This window comes from Pyxicephalus adspersus, chromosome 4, assembly GCF_032062135.1.
Source record: "Pyxicephalus adspersus chromosome 4, UCB_Pads_2.0, whole genome shotgun sequence".
In the NCBI taxonomy this organism is placed as follows: domain Eukaryota; kingdom Metazoa; phylum Chordata; class Amphibia; order Anura; family Pyxicephalidae; genus Pyxicephalus; species Pyxicephalus adspersus.
This window is the reverse complement of record NC_092861.1, coordinates 4,490,329-4,505,287: the sequence shown is the minus strand read 5'-3', so window position 1 is coordinate 4,505,287 and position 14,959 is coordinate 4,490,329. Positions and strand designations below refer to the sequence as shown.

Below are 14,959 nucleotides of genomic sequence, written 5' to 3'. Positions count from 1 at the left end.
TTGGCTTTCAGTTCTGTCAATCATGAAGGCTCAGCATGACAAGTGTGCGTTACCATTGCTAGTAAAGTAGAACACCATGGCGCCCCCTGTGTGTGAGCAGCTGAAGTGCAGGGATCCGCCTCGCAGTATACGGGGAGCACGAAATATCCGGAAGCCTGAAAAATACAAAATAAGTATGAATGGGTCTGATGGTCACATGATCATTACATGACATCAGTAGAAATAGTCACATGATTGCTGCCATGGAATGTGTGAGCTCCATCGCCCCTACCTGTCATCAGGTGTTTATATAGAGCCAACATATTCCATAGCGCTGTACAATGTCCACGTCACTAACAGACCCTCAGAGGAACGGACGATCCGATGCCACTTCATAATATTTCTATTATAACTGAAGGCCGATTCACTGGCAGCCCACCAATGAAAGAGCCAATGATGGCCATGGGAGTATCAGACCAGGTGATCATATACCTGAGGAGGGGCTGGCAGCAGGTGCATCATGGGAAAGATTGCTGTCTGCATCTTCACCAACAGCCAATCAGATTCTGCTAAATACAGAGTGGGAGGGACAATACCAGCTGACAATCAGGTTCTGCTACATGCACATGTGGTGAGAGTAGAGGAGCAGCATGAGACGAGTAGCACTGCTATTATACTGACCAATCAGGAAGCAGGGAGGTGACACCTCAATGTTCCATAACACTAAGCGAGGGAAAGCGTTGTCACTCTTCTAGCTGAGCTCCCCCTCCCCCCATTCCACCAAACTAACTGTTTGTGCTTTAGGGACGCTGTTTTCAGTGACAACCATCTAAATTACATTTTCTACAGTTCATAGACATCCTGTTGTGTCTCCCAGACCGGAAGTGGGGTGAAAAATCCACACGGGGACACAGAAGAAATAGGCATGGCATGGAATAATGGTAGACATGGTATGATCTAACCGAAAATATAGCTAGCTGGTATTTCAAGCCATGCTGGGACTTGTAGTCCTCCTGTAACTACCCTCATCATACACAGTGCTATGTAGTGCAGCCCTGACACTCATAGAAGCCATGCTGGGACTTGCAGTCCTCCAGCAGCTTCCCCTCACTCACATAGTGTCCGTATATGAGGGGCACATGGTTTCAGCCAAACCTCAGCTTTAAAATCTCTCCCGAGACCGAAACTCACCGGCAGCTCCCTCTGATCAGCTGCACGCCCGCACACCGGAAGTTACCATAGAGAGACGGACAGAACGTCACAGGCAGCAGCGCCGGTCTGCATATCGCCACCTACCGGCCAGCAGCAAATTTACAGCTCAGCGAATCGCACGGATAGTTATGAACGCTGAATGTTCTATGCGGGGGCTCCATCTTGCGGATAAAACTGGAATAGCAACTTAAGAAGAAGCCTTAACAGTGCTTCAGGTTATGTGCAGGGGCGCCACCTGCCTGCTGAAAATGCAATTACAGCTCAGTGCGGGCGCCGCCATGCGACTGAGAGTAAAATGACAGTTCAAGAAAATCCCGATTCCCGAGCAGCTATGAGTGCTGGGTGTTGCTGGGTGTAACGAGTGCCACCTGCCGGACAAGACTGGAATGACATCTCATGTAAAAACCTGCACAACTGTGAGCGTTCAAAGGCGCCATCTGCTGGCCAAACACTGGAATGACAGCTTAGTTAAATGACTGAACAGCTGTTAGCGCTGGGTGTACTGCACAGCGGGCGCCATCTTCTGGCTAAAACCAAAATGACAATTCAGGAAGAAAGACTGAATTGGAATGACAGCTCATGGAAAAAGCTGATCAGCTGTTAGGGCGTAACCTAGTGGACGCGAATGGAATGACAACACAAAGCAAAGCAGCAGTCTACACAGAAATTTGCCTTCTGAAATTTGGAAAAAACAGGTCGTGCATTAGTTTCATTGGAAGACACTTGCTTATTTCAACTCTGGGTTTATTATTTATCATTAAAACAAAAATCAGCTTGTAAAATAAAAAAAAACCTGGCTGCAATACACCCCTCCTCCCCAGCGCTGTCCCTTGAAATTTATTTTGGCACTAAATGTTCTCAGTCTTCCTGCACAGTGCCATCAAATGGTGATGTAAATCAAGGGCAGGTGTGCACTGATGATCACCTAAAATAGTAAAAAGCTGGGGCTGACTAAAGCAAGAGAACCTGTCATCAATACAGGTGAATCACATGTATACATTACAATCAATGCACATGTAATCTGATGGGAAGGTTGTTGTTTAAATGAATGGTCTGGGGACGGTCACAGGTCCTCTTTAACAGAAATCACACTCACATATACAATATATGTATAGGAAATCTGGATCTCTTGTATCATTCCAGGCCTGACCCTCAGTCACTTTGTTACAATGCAGCTGCTGATTTTACTATAGATGCAAATCTGAATCATTGCAGAAACATCAGCAGCCGGATTCTGACCACAGAGATCTGTGAATAGGATGAAGCTGATATGTAAAGCCATGAGGAAAATTTGTATATCACCGATATTCAGCATAGTGATGGAAAATTCCGCTCTGCCATTTCTCCTCTGCTGACCTGCAGATTAAAGAGGAACTCTGACCTATAACAAGCCTTTATAACCACTCCCTTTCCATTGCTACTAAAGCCTGTTTATTCTTTTATGTTGACCTTTTAAAGACATTTATTCTTCTCTCACCCGGCTCTCCTGGTTCCTTGCCATTGAAAGGCGATCGATAGGTGAATACTGGGGCCTGCAAGGATATACACATCATCAAATATCAACCCCTGATGTGCTGCAATCTCATTCTGTGTTTGTGTCAGGTACGGCAGCCCTGCATCAGGGGGCTCAGCAGCAATAAAAGTGGAGGCATAGCTACGCTGGAATGAGGAAAGGACGGGTAGATAATACCAGCAACGGGCAGATATTACCAATGACAAGTAGATATTATTAATGATGAGCAGATAATACCTGCAACATTCACAAGGATAACACAAATTACAGGCAGATATTACCAATGACAAGCAGATAATACAATATACCTGATGACATGGAGATATTACCAATGACAGCAAGATTTAACCAATGACAGGAAGATATAACCAATGAGAGGAAGATATAACAAATGACAGGAAGATATAACCAATGACAGGAAGATATAACCAATGACAGGAAGATATAACCAATGAGAGGAAGATATAACAAATGACAGGAAGATATAACCAATGAGAGCAAGATTTAACCAATGACAGGAAGATATAACCAATGAGAGCAAGATATAACAAATGACGGGAAGATATAACCAATGAGAGGAAGATATAACAAATGACAGGAAGATATAACCAATGACAGGCAGATAATACCAATGACAGCAAGATATAACCAATGACAGGAAGTTATAACCAATGACAGGAAAATATTACCAATGACAGGAAGATATAACCAATGACAGGCAGATAATAGCAATGACAGGAAGATATAACCAATGACAGCAAGATATTACCAATGAGAGGAAGATATAACCAATGAGAGGAAGATATAACCAATGAGAGAAAGATATGACCAATGACAGGCAGATATTACCAATGACAGGGAGATATTACCAATGACAGGCAGATATTACCAATGACAGGAAGATATTACCAATGACAGGCAGATATTACCAATGAGAGGAAGATATTACCAATGACAGGCAGATATTACCAATGACAGGAAGATATTACCAATGACAGGCAGATATTACCAATGAGAGGAAGATATAACCAATGAGAGGAAGATATTACCAATGGCATGCAGATAATAATGACAGACTGATATCCACAAAAGATTCCAATGATTGGTAGATACTTCAGTGGCAGGAGATTGATCTGTCATACCCCAATAATAATGACAGGCAGTAAGTAGGTGGCAGGCAGATTCTTGTAGCAGGCAGTAGGTTCTACCCTGGCCCGGTGGTACTGTATTATGCTGATTGCTCCTCTCTCATCCCCACCCTCTGTCCAGATCTAGACCAGTAGGCCAGTTTCAGCCCTATTACTGGGCCAGGGCCAGGCAGCTCCCAGTTACACTCTTGTCTGTTAGTCTGCTCTCCCCTCCTATCGGCATGCCCTTGGTAAGCACCCATTAACAGCTGTACACCTCATTGGATCCTTGGATTGGATTGGATCCTTGTGCTGCTTTGATCTTGAGCTCTGCAATACAGAGACTGCAAGATATGGATACCAGGCCACATTCAGATTCAAAAATTATTTTAGTGAACATTAATTACAGATCTGGAATTAGATACACTTTATTATTAAATCTGTTTATTGCTTGTTTAAATCAGCTTCACCCCAACCAACAGCTTCACCGTGATTTTTAAAATGTTCCCGCCAAATCCCCTAAAGTTACAGTTACTCTATATAAACATTTGTAAGTGGAATGCATAGTGACATGAGCCGGAGTTCTCCATATTTGTATAAAGGTGAACGAGTGGCATGTCTTTGCCTTTTTGATTTGCATAGAAATAAACAAAGCACGTAAGCAAATAAAGAAAGTACATGGTGTATCAGATTCCAGATCTCCCTCTATGCCAATGGAAAACAATCCCAAAAATATGCTGGGAAGCTGACATTGCCGTTGCTGTGCTGCCCTCTTGTGTTTAGTCAGAGTAATGAAAACCACCAACAGCCTCTGCACAAATTGCTTACTTTTCCCATTTTTTTAAAAAAAATACGCATTTGACTGCATGTCTCCTGTTCTTTATTATATGAAGACGTCACATAAGCCAAAGGGAAGGATAGCAATTGACCAAACCTCCAGTGTATGAAGGGAGCTATGATTGTGAATTTTCACATATCTTCATTACATTGAAGATGGAGGGATTAGAAGTTTACAAGTAATAATATTCTTCTTTCAGTTTACGGGAAATGGCATGGTTACTGACACCGCCTTGCTTGCCACCCTGACATTCTGCCCAGGTGTGTTTCGTGACCACAACTGACTAATCAACTTTCTCTATACAAAAGCCTACCTCCACTTGTCTGCCCCCTGGTGGCACCTTATAGCAAATAGTCTGGTAGACACTAGAATTACCGGCCGATTACTCCTTGCAGGATTCTCTAGCAAAATCCAAACAATCTCTAGCTTAGATTGTTCTCAATCTAATTTTTCTCAATGTTTTCTTACAGTCTCAATAGTCTTTGCAGTGGATATACAGGGGAACAGGGATGTGATATCATAGGACATCATTGTCTCGTCTGGCTCTAACCCAAATTAGAACACCCATCTCTGAACAGTGGAGGGGCTCTTCAATACCATCTGTTTTACATTGCCATTTCATCAACCCTACTATTGAAAGTCACACCTTAAACAATGTAATTAGAAAGGTTAACAACCATGCAGACTTCCTGACACCAAGGATAGGATTTTATATTTTAGGACAAGTTGGTTTCACAAATGTTACATCTCCTGACAATGGACATTTGCAGTGTGACATTTTATCATGATTGGATTAAGGTATTTGTGCTGTGTAGTTATAAATGCTGGGTATTTCCTGCAGTGAGAACTGAAGAAGCATCATAGAATGGAATGAAACGTCTTCAATATTACAAGAGCAAGTCGATCTGAATATGACTAATTACTCTTAGACATGGATTACAGATATAATGGAGTGGCCATGCTAGTGCAGGACAACAATTACTTGATGAAAACAGAACTAGACAGTATAGTTGTCACACTTACCACCCCCGTGGCTAAAGCGCAGGCACCTCTCACCTGTGCATGTGGGCAGTTTTGATCCCGGGCGCACCTGCTTGCCAATCAGAAGATAGCCTCTTAATTCCCCTTGGCTATTCTAGCTGGCTCAGACACAGCACTCAGTGTTTGTGCAATGTGTCTCCACTAGTGCCGAGCCCCCTAGCTGAGCATTTTCTGTACACTTGTTGGTTGATTGAGGGCTTCCCCTGTTCAGCTCCTGTGCTAGCCCCTTGTCGCCCAGTCTGCGGTTTTCCTGTCTGTTCCCTTGTGCTGTTTCTGTGTTCCCCTGTATCTATGTCAAATGTGCCTTCTGTGTCCCCTGTGTTCCCCTATGACTTCGGTGACCCCCGTGTCACCAGAATCTCTGAATTCCTGGTACTTGACCCCTGTTTTTGTTCCTGACTTCAATTGTCTGCTGCCTGCCTCGACCCTGGCCTTCTTTGACTATCCTCTGCTTTGTGATTTGGTACCATGCATTTTCTTGCCCACCCTAGTGTGCCCAAGGACCGCAATCAGTTAACAGCCTGCAGCGCAACATCTTCACCTCTAGAGGCTCTGCAAAAAAAACAGGCTGTTGCTTAGACTCTTAGCTACCTACAGCACCCCCTACTGGTTCCTCTGTGCGCGTAACAAGAGTAGGTTCTTTACTCTGTATGTATCTCATGATGTGCATTTAGATTTTGTACTGGAGTGCACTGATAGGCTCTTTGCAATGCTTCTCTTTTACCTTTTTCAGCACTGCTGCACAGTAATTGCAACGTTATTGATGTATTAGGGAATATTGGCTGCATTGGTTGAGTTCAGCTTGATGCTCCTTGGTATTTTCTTTATTTCAGCATATTGAAATGTTACTCTATTTTAAAATAACATTCAGAATAAACAATGCTTATTCAAATACAATCAGTGATACAATTTTTGCATTCCTATTTGCATTGCATATCCAAAACAGAAAACATTTTGGCATACAAGGAAGCGGCTGTGTCAAGTTTTATTAGTACAGGTCTGGTCAATCACAGGAGAGATGGCTTCTCCATACGACACTGATCTGACATATTTTACTGCTGAAATCTTTTTGCTAGCACTAGGAATGATTGTCCAATCCTTCATCATAGCCCTGAATCTGATTGACCACTTAAAGGGAAAATTGATGACAGCTACCGACAAAATTATAACCTCACTGGGGATCTCAAGATTGGCCTTTCATTTGATTTGTCTCTTTATCATCGTTCAGTTATTTGTTTCCGGAACAGAACCAGTAATGTATAGCTACATCACCCTATCCTTCATTGCATGGCTGCTTTCCGGTTCCAGCATCTGGTTGTCAGCCCTACTCTCCGTCTTTTTGTGTTTAAAGATCTCCAACTTCAACAATGTCTTCTTCCTACGTCTACGTGGATTGATATCACAAAATCTTACCCGTATCATCGTCCTATCCATATTGTGCTCCGGTGGTTACTCTTCCCTATATTTCATGGTCGTTTACGATGGACAACCCAATAATTCAACTGAAGCTCAACCCAACGGCCTTAGAAGACCAGAAGTGAAACAGTTCCTCCTCTTACTGTGGAACATCATATGCTTTCTGGTATATTTCTTATCATCGCTCCTTATTATCATATCCCTCTGTCTTCACATGAGTAGAATAAAAACTGAAAAAAATGCAACGTGCAAGATGGGCACCTACATCAAGACTCTTACATTTATTGTTGTCACTTTCCTGACTTGTGCCGCTTTTAGCATTCTTAGTCAATTTGACGATTATCTTTTTACCACATTTGGAATTCTAGTGTTTCATATCATTTGGAATCTTTTTCCTATTTTACATTCTATTTACCTCCTTTGCGCCAATGCCAAGCTAAGAAATGGGCTCTTCCGGCTTCAATGTTGAACTGAAGGCTGATCAGAAGAGGTTCTGAAGCAGATTCTGGACCCAAAAACAAGATCAACCCTGTACTATACTATTAGACAAAAATATTCTATCTTGATGTGAAAGAACCTCCTCATTGGAAACTGTAGGCTCTCAATGTTGGTCACTCAAATCAACTTGATTTGTAGGACCTCCTCTTCTGTACAGAACTTTTCCTTTTTTATTGGACCTCATATGACAATGTGCGGTAAGATTACTCCATTTCTGTTGGGGTACAAAAAGTGTGTCAGTACTTTTAGATGTCTGTTCCCCTGTACTCTCAGCTCTGAGTTATGGTGACTGTTATATGGTTATTCACCCGATGCATTTCAGGGGCCCAAAAGTGTCTCCTCACTTCATCAGTCTACAAAGAAGGAAGGGGGTTGTCCAACTAAAGGGTGAGGGTGAGGGAAAAGATCTTTATTTGAGGAGGAGGTCAGTATTGTAAAAATTTGTCACTGTGGTGAGAGTCTGCCATTGTAGAGGAAGTTTTAACTAAAGGGGGAGTCTGGGCTGAGGGGTCTGTCATTGTGGGAGTTTGTCTCTCTGGGACTCTTGGAGTCTGTCACTGTGGAAAGGTCTACACTGAAGGTATATGGATGAGGTCTGTCACTGGGAAGGGGGTCTGCACTAAGGTAGTCTGTCACCAGATAGGAGGTTTGCACTAAGGGTGGTCTTTTACTAGGCAAGAGGTCTGCACTGTGTGTGGGGGGTCTGTCATTGGGCAGGAGGTCTGCACTAAGAAGGTCTGTTGCTGGGGAAGGGGTCTGCACTATAGCAGTTTGGCTCTCGGAGGTGGATCACTGAAGGGGTATGCACTGAGGGGGTCTGTCATCGGGCAGGGGGTCTGCAATGGAGGTCGGTCACTGGGCAGGAGGTCTGCACTCAGGGGGTCTGTAACAGGGCAGGGGGTCTGCACTGTGGGGTCTGATGCCAGTAATGAGGTCTGCACTGAGGGGGTTGGGTTGATTTAAATAATTTTAAATTGTAACAATCTCATATGGCGCACCGGTACATCCACCACTTTCAGTCTGGGGAGGCTCTGGTAGTTTATCTGTATGTGATAGCTGCCAGTCCAATGTCCAAGCTCTGCATTCCATCATTTCCACTCTTCTTTGGTGAATACAAAACCACTTTGGGGACCCTGTGGCATATCCTCTAGTAGCAAGTAAATACTGACAGAGGCCATCTATTGGTCATTATTCATCACTGCATCTCAGGTTTCTGCAGCACACAGAAGCAATGGCTCCAGAAACTTTCTTTAAAAAAATGTCATGTACTTTGCATCATATAATTTTCACAAAAAAATATCTATCTTAGATTGTAAGCAGGGTCCTCTCATCCTCCGTGTCATTGTTTGTATCTAATAATCAATTAGAGTGGGAAAGAGGGGGGAGCAGGTTTCTTCCTATTGTCCCGTAATATTCAGTGGTATTTACTAGTGAGCCACCCTCTTTATTGCAAAAAGAGAGCAAAAAAAGAGAGGTTTGATTCTCAAAAGTTGTAGGTAAAATATATAATGTATTAACATGTATTAGTTTGATACACTATTACTACATACAAATAATCATCAAATAAACGATGTTGAGTGGGGTACTAAAACTAGACAAGGTAATTACTAGCACGATTGGTTTTACATAACCGTGTTTCCAAATATTTGTTTCCAGCCACGTTTCGCCCAGGTTAGGCTTCCTCAGGGGTACGTAACTGTATATGATTAGCGGTCTAAATGAATAGACATTACATATAAAAGGGTTACAAATGTGTAACCCTCTTATTCAAGAATTCATAGGTGTCATATGCAAAGAGTTGTAAAGGTGGTAATAGTTTAGTCACAAATATATATATATAAATATTTATTTCACTTTATAGGATTAGAGTCCACCAACTCAATCAACCTTAAATGCATCCATATTTCAGTAGCAAATATGATTGAGCCTCAAACCTCAATAGTCTTCACCCCAATAGTCAACTGACACTTCTGTCAGTGCACCATGTGACGCAAGTTTCCCATATTGGGTTTCCCATATAGACCTTCTAAAAGCCTCCCATATATGCTATGAACCCCAAATATTTTTGTAGCCCTCTAAGGGCCTTCTGCAGTGAAAAAAAACTTCCAGTGCCTTCTGCTATGAGACCTCAAGCCAGACTCAAGGAGTTCTATTGTCTCAATAATTAACCATCACGTTTCGCCCCAAAAAAGTGGCTTCCTCAGGGGAGAGAGACTTGAGTAGATATAAGCTAGAGGGAAAACAGATGGAGCATAAACCAACAAATTAGTTTTGGGAACATATATAGTTTAGTATAACAATCATTATATCTGTCAAATGTAAGTATTCATAATTCTCCTTCTAAGCTGAGCTATAAATTCAATATTTCCTTTGACAAAGGGATCTTACAAAATATTATTCACATAAATAAATAAGCATTGCTATGTAAACAGTCAAATTAATATACTGAATTAGATATTCAGGGTTCCTGTAGCTTATATCTACTCCAGTCTCTCTATCCCCTGAGGTAGACAATAAATGTACAAGTCTTTAATTTTTATTTATAATTTTATTTATACCATTATTTGTATGCTTTATTTTAAATGTTCATGTAATTCATATGTGTTTAATGTGTATTTCATGATACAGTAATCACATGTTCAACAAAATTCCTAAATAGAATAATTATTGTCACAAATGTTTGTATTTCTTTAAAAAAACACACAAATAAACACTTTAAATTCACAAAACTTCAGTGCCTGTCTTTTATTTCTCTTCTTTCTAGTAGCAATCTCAGTCTTGGCAAGATAGAATCATTAAATAACTCTTTAGTGAGCAAAATCCTTTATTTAGTGTTACTGTGACTATGATACCTTGCTTGACCTGTGTATGACTTTGGCTCTGATCAGAGCTATCCCCATACTATGCCCGGCTACTATCACCTGTGTTTGACTGTTGGCTCTGACTTGTCCTTATCTACTATTACGGTTGTCATTAGTCCCCTAGCCACATCTGTTGGTTCCTCGTCCTCAGCCAAGCCTTGTTCCCCAGATGCCAACCTTTACACATGCTTGATGGTAACTATGTGCAGAAATGGGGCAACTGGCCTACTGACACTGAGTGAGGTCTAGTATATAGGTGAGGAATGTGAAGATTGTGAGAATGTGAAAAGATTGGGGGCTTAATTTAAGGTAAGTATTGCACCGAACCAGAGCCTTATGGGTTTAGGCTCAAAATGGGACTTGCTGTCAACAATGACATTATCAACTCCCAACACCCTAAATGAAAGAAATGGGACTATTTAACGGAGTTTAGGCTGTTCTCTTATCAAAGTGAATGATCACTAATAGATAAAATTATCCAAACATAAGCAAAGAAATACAAAAAAAAACATGCGTTTTGCTTGCACACTTCACCTCATTCGCTAAGCTATGTGAGTTATAACTTATAGATAAATAATTCATGTTGATAATAGAACAGCCTAATCTACTTTAATAATCATTATATTTGAAACTATTACAAAACAAAATAACTATCAGAATTCACTTTAAACCATCAGTCAGGGGATGAGGATGATTTTGGACCCCCGTGACCCCAGTTTTGCTATAATGTACAACTATGCACACCATGGCATACTTAGCCAAAGCATCCTTCTCCAATGCCAATGCTTCCACCTTCGCCCAGATTCTGGATCTTCAGTTGTTTGATAAGCTGGGCAGTTATGAAGCAGTTCCTGAGTATGTGCATGCCGAAGGTGCTTTTACTTGTACAAAAGTGCTTTTTTTTGTCTCATCTGCCTATCAACACTTTGTAAACTCAAATCATTTTATTGCAACTTTGCCGCCTTTGCGGATCCCAGGATCGAATCTCTGCCAAGACACTATCTGCATGGAGTTTGCAGGTTCTCCCCGTGTCTGCGTGGGTTTCTTTCCGGTACTCCGGTTTCCTCCCACATTCCAAAAACACGCAGTTATGCCAAAAAATGCCTAATTGATTATGTGATAATGACATATGACACATTAGATTGTGAGCTCCTTTGAGGGACAGATAGTGATGTGACTATGGACTATGGAGCACTGCCTAATATGTTCCCTATACTGTATAATAATAATAATAACCATGGTAGATGAACTTTTCATGAAAATGTTGACCACCATGATAATCACCAAGACAAGTGAAAAATTCGCCAAAGTAAACCTCGTAAAATATAAAGAACTTTGATAAGATGTGACTCATAAAGTGTCCAGGTAGATTGACAACACCCTGCTACAAATAGACCCCATGCAAGACTTATCCATGTTTCCATTAAAAAGAAAGTACTACCAGAGAGAATTACAAATAAATAGAGCAATTTTTTTTTTAATCCAGGCAAGCCTAATTCCTATAACATGATGCTCAATGGCAGGCAAATTGAATTGACCCAACTAAGACTGAACTATCAACAGCTTCATATTATTTATCTTTGGAAATGTCTAACTTTTTTTTTTTTACCTTGGCTCGTAATCCTTTTGCTCATTATTTTAATACATTCAAATATTTCATCACCTAAAAAAAATATTTGTGAGTTTGCTGCTTAGTCAAATTATTGCCATCGTCCTCATTTGTATCAAGAATAATACAGTGATGTTTTGCATTAAATTATCTATTTCATATTTCAAATGAAACACTTTTCAATAGACACAGAGACAGCCGTAACATCAGTACAGCTTTTGTGTATCACTGGAAAGATGAATTTTTCTGGAAATGGAGAATATATTGCCCACTATCTGGAATATGCAGCTGCAGGAATATTTTCTATAGCCGGACTCACAGTTCAGTCCTTTATTATAGCCATAATTATCACTGACCGGCTGAAAGGAGGATTGATGACTGCTGTTGACCAAATTATCATCTCGCTTGTGTTGTCAAGATTTGTCTTTCATTTTCTTTCACTTTGGAATGTTTTGAAGTCAGTTTTGCCTAAAGCCATGCCGAAACTCCATGGTAGCATTGTTGCCATTATTGGAAATACTTCGATGTTTTCTGGCATTTGGTTATCAGCTCTGCTCTCAGTTATTCTCTGTTTAAAGATCTCCACTTTCCACAATGCCATGTTTCTACATCTGAGGGCAATTATATCACAGAAGATCGTGCATTTGATTGTTCTGTTCGTGCTATGCTCCTTTGGATGCGCATCGATATATTTTATATTAAATTATGTTAAACATTTTGACAACTCCACATCTGCTCAAATTTATGATATTGAAAATTCGGAAATGTTTGTTGTTCTCGTGTGGCTTGTAGTTGCCCTTTTCTTATATTTCTCATCAACAGTCCTTCTTATTATCCCCCTTTGCCTTCATATGAAGAGAATGAAATCTGATGACAATGTAACATTTCGTATGGACACCTACATCAAGACAATAACTTTTATTATTATGTCTTTCCTGATTTGTATTGCTTATTTTATCATTTCTGTAATTGTAATGAATTTAAATCTTGGCAATGGAGAAATAGTCATCATTTTAAACAGTTTTCCATTGGTACATTCTGCCCATTTGATCTATGCCATTGGTAAATTAAGGAATCACTTTGTCAAAATGTTCATTAGACATTAGAAATTAAATAATAAAAGGAAATGTAAATCAATAGCTAAGCCCTCCAATAGATTACCATCATATTTACACTTCTTCACCCAATGACCTATCTCCTCAATCTTTGCCACCCTGATTTCTTCTCCAACCAAATAATTCATAGACAGGTCCTCTAGAAGTTAACTACTAATTATCTCACTGATTCAGTAATCTCACATATCACTTGATTTCATCTACTTCTTTAACCAGGGAACTAAACACAGCTCTGTTATTATATTGGTCATTATGTGGTCCTATATGGTCAAAAAGTCCTACAGTTTCCTAAGCTTGAGATCTCAGCCAGAAAACATCCAAAAACTTTTCCTTCCTTCACCTACCCGTAAAACAGTATTGCTCAACCCTTTGCAAAAATAAATCCAGAATAACTTCATGGAACTCCTGCTATATTTACAATGTCCGCAGCTCAAATTAGCTTAACATGGTGCTCAGAATGCCTTTTACAAAGCTGGCTATTGAGGAGAATGTCAACCCCTACAAACTGGCAATGAATACCATTTGCGTCACTTAAATTGACCTGAGAAAGACAAATTGCTCATTGTTCAAGGTACCTTTAGCAGCTGGAGAAACCCTAGGGTTCCATGGTATCTTGGTTGAGAAACACTAGTTCAAAACATACCATCTTGCAATATTTTCCAGTTTATTCTTAATCCTCATGGGACTCCTTAATTGGTACACCCCATAGGTATTCCATATACAAAGAGATGCCTATGATCTAAATACATAACTACAACATTGATGAAATGGGCAATATTCAGTTTCCATGGAGTGTAAATAACGATTCAGCATTATTGTGCAAAATGAAATATCCACTGCTATTCATTTAGATAATCATGCTGTCTTTCTATGTATGTAATAACCCTGGATTGATGGACATGAACCCAAACTCTTTAATTATGGACTGATTATCAAGTATTGATTACTGTCACCAGACAGACATAGACCACACCTTTTAATCCCTTTCCCACCTAAGGGGATAAAGAGCACCCATCTTTTACCTAACTTATCCATTTTACGTACCTTTTCCCTTGAGAAAAATAGATTGATTAATGTCACGAGACTCAGATAAAACCTTCTTATCTCTTTCAAAGCATCTTTTTATCTAAACCTTTATAACTCTATGTTTCCTTCCTATTTTCTTATTTTCTCATTCCCCCTATTATTGTTTTGTATTATCATTTGCCTACTGACTATTGGAGCACATACTGCTGACAAGATTCTTTGTATTTCACAATGTTACATTTCCTGTTTCCGCCACTTCTAAAGCTGTCAAACATGTAAATAAAATACTGAAAACAATAATAAAAAATAAAAAAAAAATTATAAACATATGAGTTAAGTATTACATCCTTGGAGTCTGGGGTATGTTGAGTGGTGGGTATGTTCATGGGGTCTGGGGTATGTTATAAGTGGTGAGCACATCCATGGGATCTGAGGTTGTTATGAGTGGTGGAGAAGGCGGATGGACTCTGCCAGGAAAAGTGTTTTTGTTGAATGGTTTGAGCAGTGAAACATGAAAGACAGGGTGAATCTTCATACTAACAGGAAGTTTTAAGCAGAAAATGACTGAAATGATTTGAGCTGAGATTTGGAAGGGTCCCAGATATTTTGGTCTGAATTTGGAAGATGGAACATGTGTCTTAAAATTTTTGGTGGATAACCAAACATTATCTCCTATATAAAGTGTAGGAATTTGTGATATCTATCATCAGTCCTTTTGTAATTT

The 14,959-nt window shown here is 40.2% G+C and overlaps 1 protein-coding gene across 1 annotated transcript in view; it reads right to left on the bottom strand.

The window, feature by feature from the left end:
* Positions 1-1,313, bottom strand: part of CCDC25 (coiled-coil domain containing 25) — a gene marked incomplete in the record, with an annotated part of 12,095 nt that extends 10,782 nt beyond the window's left edge. The window contains 2 exon segments of the mRNA XM_072407252.1: positions 54-155; positions 1,171-1,313. Of these exon segments, the coding sequence (XP_072263353.1) occupies positions 54-78 (25 nt within the window).
* Between the last annotated feature and the right edge of the window lie 13,646 nt (positions 1,314-14,959).